Source organism: Dipodomys spectabilis, unplaced genomic scaffold (assembly GCF_019054845.1).
Source record: "Dipodomys spectabilis isolate Male_0828 unplaced genomic scaffold, ASM1905484v1 ptg000018l, whole genome shotgun sequence".
Taxonomy (NCBI): Eukaryota; Metazoa; Chordata; class Mammalia; order Rodentia; family Heteromyidae; genus Dipodomys; species Dipodomys spectabilis.
Window position 1 is genome coordinate 14,290,253 of NW_024870695.1, and position 17,907 is coordinate 14,308,159.

The 17,907-nt window shown below is 40.2% G+C and overlaps 1 protein-coding gene across 2 annotated transcripts in view; it reads left to right on the forward strand.

Moving 5' to 3' along the window:
• Positions 1-17,907, forward strand: part of Npepps (aminopeptidase puromycin sensitive) — a 92,743-nt gene that overhangs the window by 63,643 nt on the left and 11,193 nt on the right. For both annotated transcript variants that reach the window (XM_042672213.1, XM_042672214.1), the window contains 7 exons: positions 759-868; positions 1,696-1,759; positions 3,095-3,234; positions 8,565-8,699; positions 11,283-11,502; positions 15,845-15,987; positions 16,735-16,791. In XM_042672213.1, the coding sequence (XP_042528147.1) occupies positions 759-868; positions 1,696-1,759; positions 3,095-3,234; positions 8,565-8,699; positions 11,283-11,502; positions 15,845-15,987; positions 16,735-16,791 (869 nt within the window). The remainder of the gene's footprint in view (positions 1-758; positions 869-1,695; positions 1,760-3,094; positions 3,235-8,564; positions 8,700-11,282; positions 11,503-15,844; positions 15,988-16,734; positions 16,792-17,907) is intronic.

Below are 17,907 nucleotides of genomic sequence, written 5' to 3' on the forward strand. Positions count from 1 at the left end.
CATTAATAAAAAGAAAAAAAAAAGATAAAAAACAAAATCCCAATGGTGGCTTTACTGTCAAGACCAGACCTGGTCTCATCAATAGCAAACTGTAAACCTAAATCTGAAGCTGTTAGAATTTTAAGCTATGAAGTGCTAAAAGATACTGACAAGGTTTGTCTTATTCATAACAGAGAAGTAAGGAAAATGTCCCTAACTTGTGAACACAATCACAATAACATTGAATCTCATTCAAGTAGTAGCTAGTGCTTATTTTGAAAATTAAGACACCAATTTAATAAACTGACAAAAGTAGAAAACAAAACAAAAACAAAAAACAAAACCCCAGAAAAATGCGAAGTTGTTACTGTTGTGGTACCTGGAACCATTTTTTTTTTTTTTATTAACTTCTCAGTCATCATCTGGAAAGAAAACATTCTTGAGTGACATCATTAAAAACAGCTCTGATAAAGCACAGTCACTATTACGTATCATAAAGCAGGTCAGGTACAAGGGATTTATATTCACAGAGGGATGATACAGTACTGTCCTACGTCTATAATACTAGAGGATTCAATTAAAAAGGCATTATTGAGACTTGATTCTACTTTTCCAGCAGAGGGCCAAAGGATGGTATTCAGGGGTAGATGTTAGAATTATTGTTTCCTGAACCTAAAAGAACAAAAGAATAGTTAAATAGTGTTAAAAGTTATATAAAATTTCTGATGATTTAGGAAAATAAACATTTTAGATTAATATTGTTTACATTTACTTTCTAGAGGATCTTTGGGAAAGTTTGGAAAGTGCTAGTGGCAAACCTATAGCAGCTGTGATGAATACCTGGACCAAACAAATGGGATTCCCTCTCATTTATGTGGAAGCTGAACAGGTACTCTTAAAAAAAAATCCTTTATAGGGCTGGGATTGTGCCTTAGTGGTAGAATGCTTGCCTCACATTTATGAAGCCCTGAGTTGGATTCCTCAGTACCACAGAAGTAGAAAAAGCCGGAAGTAATACTGTGGTTCAAGTGGTAGAGCACTAGCCTTGAGCAAAATAAGCTCAGGAACAATGTGTAGGCCCTGAGTTCAAGCCCCAGGATTGAGGTTCCGCGCCCTCCCCCCCCCTAAAAAAAAAAAAAATCCTTTCTAAACCTAGGTGTAGAGATGTATGCCTGTAATCCCAGCACATGGGAGGTTGAAGTGGGAGAATGAGGAATTAGAGGCCATGTTAGGCTGCACAGCAAGACTTTGTCTCAAAAAAGAAAATCCATGCCAAGTACTAGTGGCTCACACCTGTAATCCTAACTACCAGGATGCTGAGATCTGCGGATCAAAGCCAGCCCAGGCTGACAAACCTTTGAGTCTCTTAACTCCAGATAACTAGCAAAAATCTAGAAGTGGAGGTGTGGCTTAGGACCCTAATCCTGAGATCTCAGCCTCCCGAGTAGGTAGTTTTACAAGGGTTTGCTACTGAGGCCCAGCTAGAATTTGAGCTTTTATTTAGAATATTTTTATTTTGATGGTTAAATGAAAAAATAGTGAGCTTTTTGCCCATTCCATGGTATAATCATCTTTATTGCCATTAAGTTTTGTGCACTCATAAGACATTTGATTATATTGGTTCTACCTTCTAATTCTTGTAGAAAAACCCCCACAAACACAGGGGAAAAAAGATGGTTGATGCTGTTATATATAGCATTTGTTTTACCTTTTCAGGTAGATGATGACAGATTACTGAGATTGTCTCAAAAGAAGTTCTGTGCCAGTGGACCATATGTTGGTAAGCAATAGCTATAACTGGGAGCTGATTAACAAATTTGGGTACCATACCAGTAGTGTTCCAGCTAATAGGAAATGATACTCATTTTTATAACTTAATGGGATTAAGTAAAAGCAAGGAGATGTTGAAAGAATAAAAATGAAATTTAATCAAAAGAGCCAGGAGCCAGTGGCTCATGCCGGTAATCCTAGCTATTCAGGAGGCTGAGATCTGAGGATCAAGGTTCAAAACCCAGCCCAGGCAGGAAAGTCTGTGAGATTCTTATCTCCAATTAATCACCAGAAAACTGGAAGTGGTGCTGTAGTAGAGCGTGCACCTTGAGCTGAAGAGCTCAGGGACAGCACCCAGGCCCAGAGTTCAAGCCCCCTACCACTGACAAAGGAAAGAAAGAAATCCAAAGAGAAAATTTAAGCTGGAAATGTTGGCACCTGTAATCATCAGTTGGGAGGATGAGGTTAGGAGAATCTCAAGACGTTCTAGACTACATAAGACCTTGTCTCAAAGGAAAAAGAAAAGAATTTTACAAGATATTTGTAGTATTTAGTCACTTAGAATTTTTAAAAATTTCATGTCTATTATTAAAGGCCGTGGAGAGTAAAGAAAGATTGGAACACTCAAGAAGTGATGTCTTTAGTCTTAATCCCTGAGAGAGGCCTTACTGTGTTTAGGGTGGCTACATTTTTTTTTTTTAAATCTTCTCAACTTTCTTAAGGTCTACCTCTTTAGTAAGTTAAAGAATTTATGCTTGTAAGTGCTTGCTTTGAGATTTGGTATTACTGCATTGCTGGTCTGACCTGGAATTTACTATGTAGCCCAAGCTGATCTCAAACTCATCCTCCTACCTTCACCTCCTGATAGTCAAATACTTGCAAGTATTTCTTCATGTCATTAGACATATATAGTATATGTATATATGTCACAACTACCTATGTTTTATCATGTTATACTCACAAAATTTGATAAAGAAACATGACTTTCTGCCCTTTATCCTCCTTACTGTTATAATTACTTTTTTGTTTTGTTTGTGCCAATCCTGGGGCTTGAACTCTGGACCTGGGTTGCCGTCTCTGAGCTTTTGCACTCAAGGATTGTGCTCTACCACTTGAGCCACAGCTCTACTTCCTGACAAAATTTTTGTTGATTAATTAGAGATGAGAGTCTTTTCTGTCTGGGCTGGTTTTGAACCATGATCCTCAGATCTTAGCCTCCTGAGTAGCTAGAATTACAGGTGTGAGCTACCAGTGCCTGGCTCCCTGACATCTTTTTCTACTTTATTATCCATTTCTTCCGTTGAAAATCAATTTTTAATTTTCTGTTTGTTTTTCTCTTGCTTAGGAGAAGATTGTCCTCAATGGATGGTTCCTATCACAATCTCTACTAGTGAAGACCCCAATCAAGCCAAACAAAAAATTCTAATGGATAAGCCAGAAATGAATGTGGTTTTGAAAAATGTCAAGCCAGATCAGTGGGTGAAGGTGCGTACAGAAGTAGCATAGCCCCCCCCTTTTTTTTTTTTTTTTGGCCAGACACGGGGCTTAAATCGGCATGGACATTGTCTCTTATGTTTCTTTGGCCTAAGGCTAGTGTTCTACCCCTTGAGTCACAGCACCACTTCAGGCTTTTTTCTGTTTATATGGTAATGAAGAATCAAACCCAGGGGCTTCATGTATGCTAGGCAAGTACTCTACCACTGAGCCACATTCCCAAACTAGCATAGCCATTTTTATCTTAACTAAAATGATTTTTTGGTCTCATTTTATGTATTTTATGACTGACCCTAAAATTTACTGCTTCAGTTTAGGCTAGGACTTTTTTTTGGGGTGGGGGGGAGGGGGGAGTCTGGTCGCGGGGCCTGAACTCTGGGCCTGGGCGCTGTCCCTCAGCTCTTCAGCTCAAGGCTAGCACTCTACCACTTAAGGCACAGCGCCACTTCCGGCTTTTTTCTTTTTTCTTATGTGGTGCTGAGGAATCAAACCCAGGGCTTCATGCATGCAAGGCAAGTGCTCTACCACTGAGCCACCTTCCCAGCCCCCTAGGCTAGGACTTCTTAAAGAAAACATTTTTTTGTGTGTGTGCTGGTCCTGGGACTTGAACTTATGGGCCTGCATACTGTCCTGCTCAAAACTAGTGCTCTACCACATAAGCCACAGCTCTACTTCCAGATTTGTTAGTATAGTTGAATGTAGAGAATAGTCTCACAGATTTTTCTTCCCAGGCTGGCTTCAAACCTTGATCCTCAGAATTTAACCTCCTGAGTAGCTAGGATTACAGGGGTGAGTTATTGGTACCTGACTAGGAAAAACATTTCTAATATTGTAAAATTTTTAAATCTTTTTTTAATATATATTTTTTATTGTAAAGATACTATACAGAGGGGTTACAGTTATGAGTAAGATAAGTACATTTCCTATCAAGCATTGTTACCCCTCCTTTGTTTTTCCCCTACCATCCCTTCCCTAACTCTACCTCCCACTCCCCCTCAACATAATGTCTTGTACATCTCATTGTTACAATGGGTCAACCTGTATCCTTGTTTCAGCATTTTGTTATTTCCCTTCCCCTCCCCAAATTAGAAAAAAGTATATACAAGATGCAGGGCACTGGAATCAAATAGAGTTAAAACGGTTTATACCATGGGGGAAGAACATACAAAAGAAATAAAAAAAAATCACATAGTACATTATAAATACATTTAAAACAACAGCAACAAAGATAAAGCCTCTTGTGTCCCTGTCTTGGGGTTCATTTCACTTAGCATCATCTTACATGATCATATGTCCATAGCTTTTGACCTTTTCTGCTTGTCCTAGACATATACTAGTTATTGCAAATAAGGGAAAACATGGGACCTATGTTTCTTTGGGCCTTGCTTACTTCACTTAATATAATTTTTTCCAAGTCTCTCAATTTCCTAACCAGTGGGGCTGTGTGATTTCTTTCTGATGGAGCATAGACTTCTATTGTATATAATATTGTAAAATTTAGGGCCAATTCTCAAATAATAGTAGTGTCCAAACATTGGCCCTTATGTTAGGTAAGGAAGTAGTAGAAAAGCAGATTCAAAGACTAAAGTGAAAAACAATTAGTAGACTACCTGGGTATGACGACACATACCTGTAATCCCAGCACTAAGAGAGCTGAGGCAAGAGGTTTGAGTTTAAGGCCAAGCCTAGGAAACATAGTGAGACGTGTCTCGAAAAAACTGAAAAACAGTAGGCTAAGTCAAATTCACCAAAACATTTGTACTCTTGTAGTTTCAAACAGCCTTCTCATTATTTTTTGTTTGTTTGTTTGTTTTGGGGGGGGTCCGATCGTGGGGTCTGAACTCTGGGCCTGGGCACTGTCCCTCAGCTCTTCAGCTCAAGGCTAGCACTCTACCACTTGAGCCACAGCGCCACTTCCGGCTTTTTTCTTTTTGCTTATGTGGTGCTGAGGAATCGAACCCAGGGCCTCATGCATGCAAGGCAAGTGCTCTACCACTGAGCCACCTTCCTAGCCCCCAGCCTTCTCATTGTAATGATATGTTTACCTTAATGATGTGTTGTCATCAAATGTATACAACTATAATCAAATTAAATCAAACACAGATAATCAGTTTATGTCATTGAAATGTGAAATTCCTTAGCTGATGTTTAAAATATATATATTGCAAAAATTCCAGGGGTTCTGGTGGCTCATGCCTGTAATCCTAGCTCCTCCTGATTCAAAGCCAGCTCAGGCAGGACTGTCTGTGAGACTTATCTCCAATTAACCACCAGAAAACTGGAAGTGGCACTGTCACTTAAGTGATAGAGTGCTAGCCTTAAGCTGAAGAGAAGGATAGCCCCAGCAGTCCCAGAAGTCAAGCCCCATGACCAAAAAAAAAAAAAAAATACCAGTGGGTGTTGGGCACTGGTGGCTCATGCATGGAATCCTAGCTACTCAGGAGGCTCAGATCTGAGGATTGTACTTCAAAGACAGCCTACGCACATAAGACCATGAGACTTTTTTTTTTTTTGTCAGTCATAGGGTTTGAACTCTGGGACTGGGAGCTGTGTTCAGCTTAAGGCAAGCACTCTACCACTTGAGCGACAGTGCTACTTCCTGTTTTCTGGTGGTAATTGGAGATAAGAGTCTCACGGATTTTCATGCACAGGCTGGCTTTGAACCGTGATCCTCAGATCTTAGTCTCCTGAGTAGCTAGGATTACAGGCATAAGCCCCTGGCACCTGGCTCCTTGAGACTTTCTTCAGTTAATTACCAGAAAATCAGAAGTGGTTCTGTGTCTCAAAGTGGCAGAGTGCTGCCTTGAGTAAAAAATCTCAGGGACAGTGCCCAGGACTGGAGTATAAGCTCCACTACCAACAACAACAAAACAGTGGGTATTTACTTAAATTTTAGGTTTCCTAATGGGATCTATACATTACCTCAGAGTTTTTTAATTTTATTTTTTATTGTGAAAATATCATATAGAGGGGTTACAAGACCTCAGAATTTTTTACTTACCTGTTTTATTTTTTTAAAGTACACCCAGTGAAATATTTAGTACTTGAACTATCTATAATTAGCAATATGAAAACTTTAATTCCTGTACCATACTGGGACTTGACCTCAGGGCCTCATATTCTTAGCTTTTTTGCTCAAGACTAGTAGTGTTCTGACACTTAAGCCATGCCTCCAGTTCTAGCTCCTAGGTGGTTAATTGGAAATATGAGTCTCTTGGATTTGTCTGCCTAGGGCTGGCTTCAAATCTTGATCTTAGATCTCAGCCTCCTGAATAACTAGAATTATAAGAAAGAGCCACTGGAGTCCCCCCAAATTTACCCTCCCTCCCCCTGCCCTCTGTGGGCCTGAACTCAGGGCCTGCACACTGTCCCTCTCAGCTCTTTAGCTCAAGGCTAGCACTCTACCACCTGAGCCACAGCACCACTTCGGCTTTTTCTGCCTATGTGGTGCCAAGGAATCGAACCCAGGGCCTCATGCATGTAAGGCAAACAAAACACGCTACTACTGAGCCACCTTCCTAGCCCTAGCAAAATTTTCTTATAAACAAGAACTATGTATCTTATTATTACAATTAGGTAAAGATGAATTCCTACTAGGTGCTGATAGCTCATGCCTCCAATCCTAGCTACTCAGGAGGCTGAGATCTGAGGATAGCTGTTCAAAGCCAGCCCTGGTACAGAAAAATCCATGACACTCTATCTCTAGTTAACCACTAAAGTTGGTGGTGCTAGAGTTTTATTGCGAGTGCTAGCGTCAAACTCAGGGCCCTACCCTTGCTATGCAGGTGCTCTACTGCCTTTTTTTGAGGGGGGGGGGGGTCCAGTCGTGGGGCCTGAACTCTGGGCCTGGGTGCTATCCCTCAGCTCTTCAGCTCAAGGCTAGCGCTGTGCCACTTCAGCTTTTTTTTTCTGCTTTTGTGGTGCTGAGGAATGGAACCCAGGGCCTCAAGCATGCAAGGGGAGCTTTCTACCACTGAGCCACCTTCCCAGCCCTGCCTTTTTTTTTGCCAGTTGTGGGGCTTGAACTTTGGGCCTGGGCACTGTCCCTCAGCTCTTCAGCTCAAGGAATTGAACCCAGGTCTTCATGCATGCAAGGGAAGCACTCTACCACTGAGCCACCTTCCTAGTCCCTCTACTGCTTTTTGTGTAGAGCTAGTCTCAGACTGGGATCTTCATATCTATAGCCTCACATGTTGCTTGTTTTGTTGAGATTGGGGGGAGGGGGAGGATATTCCTCACTAACTTTTTTGCTTGGGCTGCTTTAAACTACCTTCTTCTTATCTCTCCCTTCAGAGTAGCTGGGAGTATAGGTAAGAAACTACTGTGGTTGTAGTGTATTTTTTTTTGTGTGTGTGTGGGGGGGGTCAACCATGGGTCTGGAATGCGGGCCTGGGTGCTGACCCTGAGCTTTTTTGATCAAGGCTAGTGCTCTATCACATTGAATCACGGCTCTACTTTGGTTTTCTGGTGGTTAACTAGAAATGTGTCTCATGAATTCTGCCTAGGCTGGCTTTGAAACCATGATCCTCAGATCTCAGCTCTTGAGTAGCTAGAATTATAGATGTGAGCCACCAGCACCTGACTCTTTGTGCATATTTTAATCCCTATTAACATTGTTGGCTCTTGTCTTTTACTCATATGTGTGTGTGTGTGTGTGTGTGTGTGTGTGTGTGTGTGTGTGTGTGTGTGTGTGTGTGTATAGAGAGAGAGAGAGCATGCTAGAATTTGTTTTACATATACATAAAAAATGACAGGCTCAGTGGTAGAGTGCTTGCCTTGCATGCATGAGGCCCTTGGTTTGGTTCCTCAGCACCACATAAACAGAAAAGGCTGGAAGTGGCGCTGTGGCTCAAGTGGTAGAGTTCTAGCCTTGAGCTGAAGAGCTGAGGGACAGTGCCCAGGCCCCACGACCGACCAAAAATAAATAAATAAAAGACAAAAAAAAAATACCAGTGGCTCATGCCATAATCTCAGCTACTCAGGAGGCTACGATCTGAGATTCATGCCAGCCTGGGCAGGAAAGTGATATACTCCTATTAATTAACCACCACAAAGCTGATGTAGTGCTGTGGCTCAAGTATTAGAGTACTACCCTTGAGCAAAACAGCTCAGAGACAGCACCCAGGCCTTGAGTTCAATCAGGACTGGCACCAAAAAAAGAAAAGAAAAGAAAGAAATGGGGCTGGTAATTTAGCTAAATGGTAGAACATTTGCTTAGCATGTGTGTAAGAACCTGGGTTTGATTCCCCAGCACTGCAAAACAATTTTTTTAAAATTTATAAATGTGAGAGTGGTTAATGATATATATTGGATCTTTTCAGTTGAATCTGGGAACAGTTGGCTTTTATAGGACCCAGTATAGCTCTGCCATGCTGGAAAGTTTATTACCAGGCATCCGTGACCTTTCTCTGCCTCCTGTGGATCGACTTGGATTACAGAATGACCTCTTTTCCTTGGTAAGCATCTATCACTGAACTATTACAGTAGAATTTGTTTATTGAAGAATCTTGTTTTTCCTAGAGTACTTGAAAAATAATATAGTTTATTCGGAAGGTTTGGCAACTTTGGGGTGCAAGCAGATGACTTACTATTAATTATATAGCAAGATTTGATCCTATGTGATTTACCAAAAATAAATCCCCTCTCACCACTATTAAGCCACTTACTTTGTACCTATTTTTATAGCATCCTTTGGGATTACCAGCTCTGGCCCTCTGTCCATTTTCATGGGCAGCTCCATCTTTCTCTTTTCAATAAACTTTTCTTTTGCTCTTAAATCAAAAATAGCCGGGCATCAGTGGCTAACACCTGTAATCCTAGCTACTCAGGAGGCTGAGATCTATCTGAGGATCGAGGTTCAAAGCCGGCCTGGGCAGGAAAGTCCTTGAGACTCCTATTAACCACCAGAAAACTGGAAGTGGCACTTTGGCTCAAATAGTAGAACAGTCACCTTAAGCTGAATAGCTGAGGGACAGCACCCAGGCCCAGAGTTCAAGCCCCACAACAGCCAAATTTAAAAAAAAATCAGTAGAGAAGATTTTCTAGAACTCATATCTATTTCTATTAAAAGAAAGGACTTTTTGCCTTACAAAGGATGCTGTTTTAATAGAAATAGATATGAGTTCTGGAAAATCTTCTCTAGTGATTTTAAATTTTAATTTGTTGTGGGGCTTGAACTCTGGACCTGGGTGCTATCACAGAGCTCTTCGAGCTACAGCGCCACTTCCAGTTTTCTGGTGGTTAAATGGAGATCAGACTTTCCTGCCCAGGCTGCTTTGAACTGTTATCCTCAGATCTCAGCCTCCTGAGTAGCTAGGATTATAGGCGTGAGCTGTCTGCTGATTTTTAAAAAAATAATTCAGAGTGATTTTATGTTTTACTGAGGTACAAAGTAATTACCAAAAAGCTAAACTTTTAAATTTTTTTTAAATTTTTGTCAGTCCTGTGGCTTGAACTCAGGATCTGAGCACTGTCCCTGAGCTTGTTTTGCTCAAGGCTAGCATGCTACCATTTTGAGCCACAATACCACTTCCAGCTTTTTCTGTTTATATATGGTACTGAGGAATTAAACCCAGGGCTTCATGCATGCTAGGGCAAGAACTCTACCACTAACCCACATTTCCAGCCCCAAGCTAGGCTTTTTAAATACTGTTATTCTGGTTTATAACACATTAACTTGAGAATTACATTTATATTTGGCTTTTTTTCCAGAAAGGATTTAAGGCTACATTTAGTAGGATTGTGTTTGTGACTCCAACATATTTAGGTAATTCCTGGATATCTTTGACTAAGATAAAATTGTCCTGTCATATTCTGCCAGGGATGTGGCCTCATGCCTGTAATCCTAGCTACTGGCGGAGATCTGAGGATCACAGTTTGAAGCCAACCTGGGCATAAAAGTCTTATGAGGCTATTTTTTCCAATTAACCTGAGAGAGGGGCGGGGGCAGAAGGAAAGGGAGAGGGAAGGGGGGGGCAAGCAGGCTAGAAGAGTAGTTGTAGATCAAATGATAGACTGCTAGCCTAGAGGCAAAAAGTTCAGGGACAACTCCCTGCCCCTGAGTTCAAGCCTCAAAGCAGTGTGTGTGCAAACACACACACATACACACATACACACAGAGTCAAATTCCTTTTAGTATTCATTTAAATTGGCCTTTAAATTTTCCCTGCCTTCTACAGTCACTAGTTTTAGATCCTCCATTGTATAAACACACATTAGCATTGATGCATAAAACTTCACATCTAGCCAGACGCTGGTGGTTCATACTTGTAATCCTAGCTACTCAGGAGGCTGAGAGATCTGAGGATCCTCTTTCAGGCCAGCCCTGGCAGGGAAGTCCGTGAGACTTATCTCCAGTAACCCAGCAGAAAACCAGAAGTGGCACTGTGGCTCAAGTGGTAGAGTGCTAGTCAGTCTTGAGCTGAAGAGCTGAGGGACAGCGCCTAGGCCCAGAGTTCTAGCCTCAGGACCAACCAAAAAAACCCCAAAACAACAACAAAAAAAAAACCTTCGCATCTGCTGGGGGAGAACTATCCCTAGAGAGTGAGCCGTTCATGCAGATGGCTGCTGAACAGAAATTCCTTTTCTTAATTGTATTATTACTGAAAAGACTCTAAATTTGTAGAACCTTCCAGTTTGCACTCTTAGAAATGAGTAAAGGAGAGGTCTAAATTATCAGTTTGCACATTCAGTTTTGAGGCAACTTCTGTCAAGAACCAAAGCCCCAAGTATTTTTTATCGATTTTCTGAAAGTATGAAAAATTCTAGAACAAAAAGTCCTAGAAACTGAGTAGAAATAGATGTTAACTGGTTTAATGTTGCATTGAATTACAGAAGTTACATGTGTTTTTTAAGTTTTTAATACAAAAAAATAAGGGGTGTTGTCAGAATTTTTATCTGCTTTAACCATGTTCTTCTGAGCTTATAATTTTATGTCATTATACAAAAAACATTGTTAGATAATTCCAAAAGTACATGCTCATTTGTTTTGTCTTGTTTTGTTTGAAGGATAGGTTAATTTATGTTTTTTCCTATCCCAGGCTCGAGCTGGAATCATTAGCACTGTAGAGGTTCTAAAAGTCATGGAAGCTTTTGTGAATGAACCCAATTACACTGTATGGAGCGACCTGAGCTGTAACCTGGGGATTCTCTCAACTCTCTTATCCCACACAGACTTCTATGAGGAAATCCAGGAGTTTGTGAAAGATGTCTTTTCACCTATAGGGGAGAGATTGGGCTGGGACCCCAAACCTGGAGAAGGTAATAAATATACTGAATGGAAAGACTCACTTAGTGGTTAGCAATTTAATTAGCATTTCCTTTGTATTTGCTAGATATTAGTAAATATTCAACTAGCAGAAAATAAAACAAGTAGTCTTAATATACAAGTGGAATTACATGGGTCAACAACATAGAAAAAGTAATGCATGTATGTATCCACTGCTAAATATGATTTCTGCAGACTGATGGAAATAAAGGTATTATATAGCTCCAAAGACCTGTTGATAGTCAATAAAAGCTAAACAGACTTTCATATTTATATTATCATATATTCAAGGTACCATAGATACAGTTTTTAAAGATGCTTAGAAACACAACAGCTAGCTTTCTGAATTAAGGATTTGTTCTCTAAATTATTTCTATAATCATATTTTTTATTTTTATTTTTTGGGCAATACTGAAGTTTGAACTCAGGACCTTATGCTTGCTGTACAAGTGCTCTACCACTTGAGCCATGCATCTAGCCCTGTAATCATGTATTTTCTCTTTTTCCATTTAAATGTTGAAAATGGTGATTTGAAGGCTTTATAACTTACTTCCATCTACTAATAATGAATGATGGCATTTTCTCCTGATTAGTCTTAATATTGGAGTCTTTTGTTGTTGTTGTTTTGAATGGTGGTGCTGGGGAGTAGACCCAGGGGCTTTGTACATGCTAGCATTATTCCACTGAGCTACATTCATGTCTTGTTAATCTCAGAGTCCTATGGAATAAGAGAAATAGTTGCAATACCTGGCACTCTAAATCTTTCCTTCATGGAATCAACACATATTTATACAGCTAGTAAATGTCCATTTTTTAGGAGCTAATAATATAAAAGCAGGAAAAACATTGCCCTGTAAGGCTTACATCCTAATGGGAGACTCCAGCAGACATTTAAATACGTTGTTTTCTGCATGGTAGCAATTATAACAAAAATCAAAATTGAGTAAGGTAAAGAAGTACTATGAGCTTCTATTTTGAATGGTTGGGGAAACTTATAAAGTGATTTTGGAGTATAAGCAGAGACCTGAGGAGAGATGTGAGGTTCTCTAGGAAAAAGTGGTCCAGACAAAGGGAATAGCAAGTACCCAGGACCTAAGGCAGGAAAATGTAAGTCAGACAGAAGTAAGTGTGAAGGCAAGTAAGATTGGATCCTATAGAACTTAAACTGTAATACATTTTACTTCACATTTAGTGATGTGAGATGCTAATTTTAGTGTTTTGGGCAGAGAAACATGATTTGAATTACTTGGTTAAGCGAAGAACAAACTGAAAAGAAACTATTGAGAGTAATTTGAGTTTCAGTGATGAGCACTTGCAGGTAATATGTTCTATGTATAGAAACTATTGTGAGGATTTAGCAAGTGACAGAAAAAAAGGAATCATCAAGTCAAGACTTATTGTAGGGCGTGGCATTAGCTCAGATGATATCTGCCTAGCAAGTACAAGAGCCTGAGTTCAAACCACAATACCACAAAAAAAAAAAGGAGAGGAGAGGAGAGAAAGCAAGTAGAGGTGCAAGAGAGAAGAGGAAAGAGGAAGGGAGGCAGGAAAGGAGAGAATTACTATAGAAGCAACATTAAGTGCAAATAGGAATCAAGAAATTTGATACTGGACATCTTAAATTTTAGGTAATTTTGAACATCTTAAGGCAGACGGCTCAGAAGGCCAAACAGGATAAATATTTGAGAGTTATTATAATGCACATAGTATTTACAGCTACCTTGACATGTTGAATGCTAAGATTATAAGTATGTAATCATCATACCTGCTTCAGTATTTTTTTCCAGAGAAGTTCTGGGTTCAGTGACAATCATTGTCTACTACCTGGCAACTACTAATCTTCCTGTTTTACAAGTTTGTCTATTCTGAGCATTTTATAAATAGATTCATATGCGACTTTTTTGTGCCTGATTTCTTTCATTTAGCATAATGCTTTCAAGACTCATCCATATTTTGTGGCATATATCAGTATCTTAATGATTTGTATGGTACAGTAGTATTCCATTGTGTGACCACAACACATTTTATTGTTTATTAGTTGATGGACATCTGTTTTGGTTCCACTTTTCAGACATTAATTCTATAAATAGTTGTACGTGTGTGTGTGTGTGTGTGTGTGTGTGTGTGTGTGTGTGTGTGTGTGTGTGTGTGTTCATTCCCCTTGGATAGCTAAGAGTAAAATTGAAGGTCATGTGATAACTTTATGCTTAAGGAGTTGCCAAACTATTTTTCTAAGTGGCCATACCATTTAACATCTCCACCAAAAGGACTTAGGGTTCCAATTTTTTTTACATTTTTACCGACACCTATTGCCTGTCCTTTTCATTTTATTTATCTTGGTGTTATTATAGTTTAAACTTGCACTTACTAGGTGGGCCCTCTGTAATATAAGATAAATATAGGCAGGCACTTTGTAGTATAACAATAAGTATAGATTGGTATTTGTTTTTTTGTTTTTTTTAATCGGCTGTGGGGCTAGAACTTGGTTCTGGGTACTGTCCCTCAGCTCTTCAGCTCAAGGCTAGTGCTCTACCACTTGAGCCACAGCACCACTTCTGGTTTTCTGGTGGTTATTTGGAAATGAGTCTCACTTAACTTTCTTCCCCAGCCTGGCTTTTAACTGTGATCCTCAGAGCTCAGCCTCCTAAGTAGCTAGGATTACAGGCGTGAGCCACCAGCATCAGCCTGGTATTTGCATTTCTTTAGTGACCAATGATGTTCAGCATCTTTTTCTTTTCTTTTCTTTTTTTTTTTTTTGAGGGAGGATGTACTAGGTTTGAACTTAGGGCCTTATGCTTGTTAGGAAGGCTGTCTATAACCTGAGCTATTGCTTTAGCCCACTGAACTGTTTTTATTTTTTTTTTGTCATGGGGCTTGAACTCTGTGCCTGGGCACTGTCTCTCAGCTCTTCAGCTCTAGGCAAGCGTTCTACCACTTGAGCCACAGCGCCACCTCCAGTTTTCTTAGTGGTTTATTGGAGATAAGAGTTTCATGGACTTTCCTGCCTGGGGCTGGCTTTCAATGATGATCCTCAGATCTCAGCCTCCTGAATAGCTAGGATTACAGGCATGAGCCATCAGTGCCTGGCCATTGAACATCTTTTTATGGGCTTATTTGCTACTTGCAAGTCTTTGGAATAATAATTTATTGACTGTGCATGCGTGTGTGCTAGTCCTGAGGCTTGAACTCAGGACCTGGGCACTGTCTCTGAACTTTTTTTTTTTTTTTTTGGTCCGGTCGTGGGGCCTGAACTCTGGGCCTGGGCGCTGTCCCTCAGCTCTTCAGCTCAAGGCTAGCGCTCTACCACTTGAGCCACAGTGCCACTTCCAGCTTTTTTTTTTTTTTTCCTGCTTATGTGGTACTGGGGAATCGAACCCAGGGCCTCATGCATGCAAGGCAAGCACTCTACCACTGAGCCACCTTCCCAGCCCCTGTCTCTGAACTTTTATTAGCTTTACTTTGTTGTTGTTGGTGGTGGGATTTATTTTGTTTTGTTTTTTGTTGGTTAACTAGATATAAAAGTCTCATGGACTTTCCTGCCCTGACTGGCTTCAAACTGCAACCTTCAGATCTCAGCCTATTAAGTAGATAGGATTATAGATATGAGCCACCAATACTGGCTCATAATCCATTAGATTGTACAATTTGGGGGGTGGGGACTAGGGGATTTTTGTGGCTCAAGTGGTGAAGTCTACATAGCAGTTGCAAGGTCTGAGTTCAAAGATCAGTGCCACTCAAAAAAGAAACCCTAAAATTTTGACTTATTGTTCACAGAGAATACTAGTTCTATATGTTTCTTTTTCTTGAACTTGAGTCAACAAAAAAGGAAAAAGGGGCTGGGAAGGTTTGCATGAGGCCCTGGGTTCGATTCCTCAGCACCACATAAGCAGAAAAGGTCAGAAGTAAAAAAAAAAAAAAAACAAAAAAGGCCAGAAGTGGCACTGTGGCTCAAGTGGTAGAATGCTAGCCTTGAGCTGAAGAGCTGAGGGACAGCCCCCAGGCCCAGAGTTAAAGCCCCAAGACTGACCCCCCACCCACCAAAAAGAAGGGGGGGGAAGATGAGCTGCTTTTCACATGTAATTCTTAGCAGTACTGTTAATCAGACTGAATACTTACTAACTTCTAACAGTTGGCATTTGTGAGTATAGATGAAGTGAGCAAATTTAATCTGTTACTTCCTTTCCTCTTAAGATTTGATAAGTTGAAATAGAAATAAATGTTTTCTCCAGTATTTGGGTAATTGTTCAAGATGAGAGATTTGGCATGACACAGTTATAATTGCAAGTTTTTTAAAACAGACTTTTCAAGTAGTCTTTTGTTCTTCTTTTCAACCAGGTCATCTAGATGCACTCTTAAGGGGTTTGGTTCTGGGAAAACTAGGAAAAGCAGGACATAAGGCAACATTAGAAGAAGCCCGTCGTCGGTTTAAGGATCATGTGGAAGGAAAACAGAGTCTCTCTGCTGATCTGAGGAGTCCTGTAAGTTTTCTTAATGTATTTCTTTGACTTTTAGCTGCCTGCCTCGTTCGGTGAAGCATACAACTTATTAGTAACCAAACTGACCTAAAAACCACCCCACAAACAGTGTCTAGCTCCTTTTTAACATAAGCAATTTAAGAAAATAACCAGCTTCTCATTTGTTTTAAGTTTCTCAGCCGACAATTCCAGTGCTAAAGGATATTAGCCATGCATATTCCCCTAAGAGATCTGGTGTTGTTCTCTGTCATGACTGTCATCCACATCTTTGGTTGTTCATGGGCTCTCAGTTGTATATCACACATGACTGCATTTTTTAGCTTGCTTTATATATTTTCCTAACATTAGAATATTTAAACTAGATATGTGAACTCATCATCTTTTTACTGGGTAGGGTTGTACATATCTATCGTCTGAGCCACTGGTAAGGCAGAAATCAAATGGATTGAGGTTTGAGGCCAGCCTGAGCAAAAAGTTTAGTGAGACTTCATCTAATCAGCAAGCTGAACAAATGGGACATACCTATAATTCCTAACTGCTGAGAGGCATAAGTAGGAGGATTGCAGTCTGAGGCCAGCATTGGGCAAAATCATGAGCACCTATCTGAAAAATAACTCAAGCAAAAAAAAAAGTTGACGTAGTTCATATGGTAGAGTGCCTACCCAGAAAGTTAGAGGTCCATTGTTCAAACTCCAGAACCCCCTCATGCCTCCAGATGACTACTTTTTATGTTCCTTTATCTCTTCATAGGTCTATCTGACTGTTTTGAAGCATGGTGATAGCACTACCTTAGATATTATGCTAAAGGTGAGTGTATTAGAAAAAGGGTCTCATTTCCAGATTTTAACTTGGATGTACAAAATACAACTTTAAATGATTTAAAGAAAAGTTCTGGCAAAAGAAAGACATGACTGTTACACGCATGTATTAAGGACCTGCTGGAGAGTTTAGAGATATGGTAGAATACTTGCCTAGTTAAGAAGAAAGGAAGCCAAGGGAAAATGTATAATGTCTGTTCATTTATACCACCAAGGTGATGCCAAAGTCATTTTGGGGGGGGGGGGGGGGCAAGGGGAGGAAGAAAATGGGAAGAGAAGGAAGGAGGAAAGTTTTTCATGTCTCAGGATTTCTTATTAGTGAACAAGAAAATAACTCATGTGCCTTCTTCATAGCCTTTAGTTTTTACAGATAAAATCTCCTATGTCTTTATAAAAGTAGCAACCTGTTTGAAAGTTTGAATCGAAACTAGTACTGTGAAAAAAGTGCTCTCTCTGGTCTTTGTCCATTCCTTATCAGTTTAGGAAAAAAGAGACTCTATTGATTACATTAAAGGTGAAGGGAAAGTCCAGGTGCCAGTGACTTAACACCTGTAATCCTAGCTTCTCAGGCTGAGATCTGAGGATCATGGTTTGAAGCCAGTAGCCAACTTCCAGAAAAAACTGCCAGAAAACTGAAAGTTTTGCTGTGGCTCAAAGTAATAGAGCACTAGCCTTGAGCAAAAAGAGCTCAGGGACAATGTCCAGGCCCCCAGTTCAAGCCGCATGACAGAGAAAAAAAAGAAAAGAAACTGCCTCAAATTGTATCAAAAGTTACATGTGTTTCCTTTCTAATATAAAAGTTATAACTGGGTGCTTGTGCCTTAATCCTGTAATTGTAGCTACTCAGGAAGCTAAGATGTGGATGATGGTGGTTTAAAGCCAACCAGGACAGAAAAGTCCATCTCCCGCCAACCAATTAAAATTAATCAATTAAAAATTCCGGTCTCCTATTAACTAGCAAAAAGCTGAGCTAGGGATGTGGAGTGCTAGCTAGCTTAGAGCAAGCACAGGGTTTGAGGCCCTGAGTCCAAGTCCTAGTACCTGGGGGGCTGGGAGGAATGACTGAGTTTGGAGGTCATCCTTTTTTATTTTTTTTTTGGTCGGT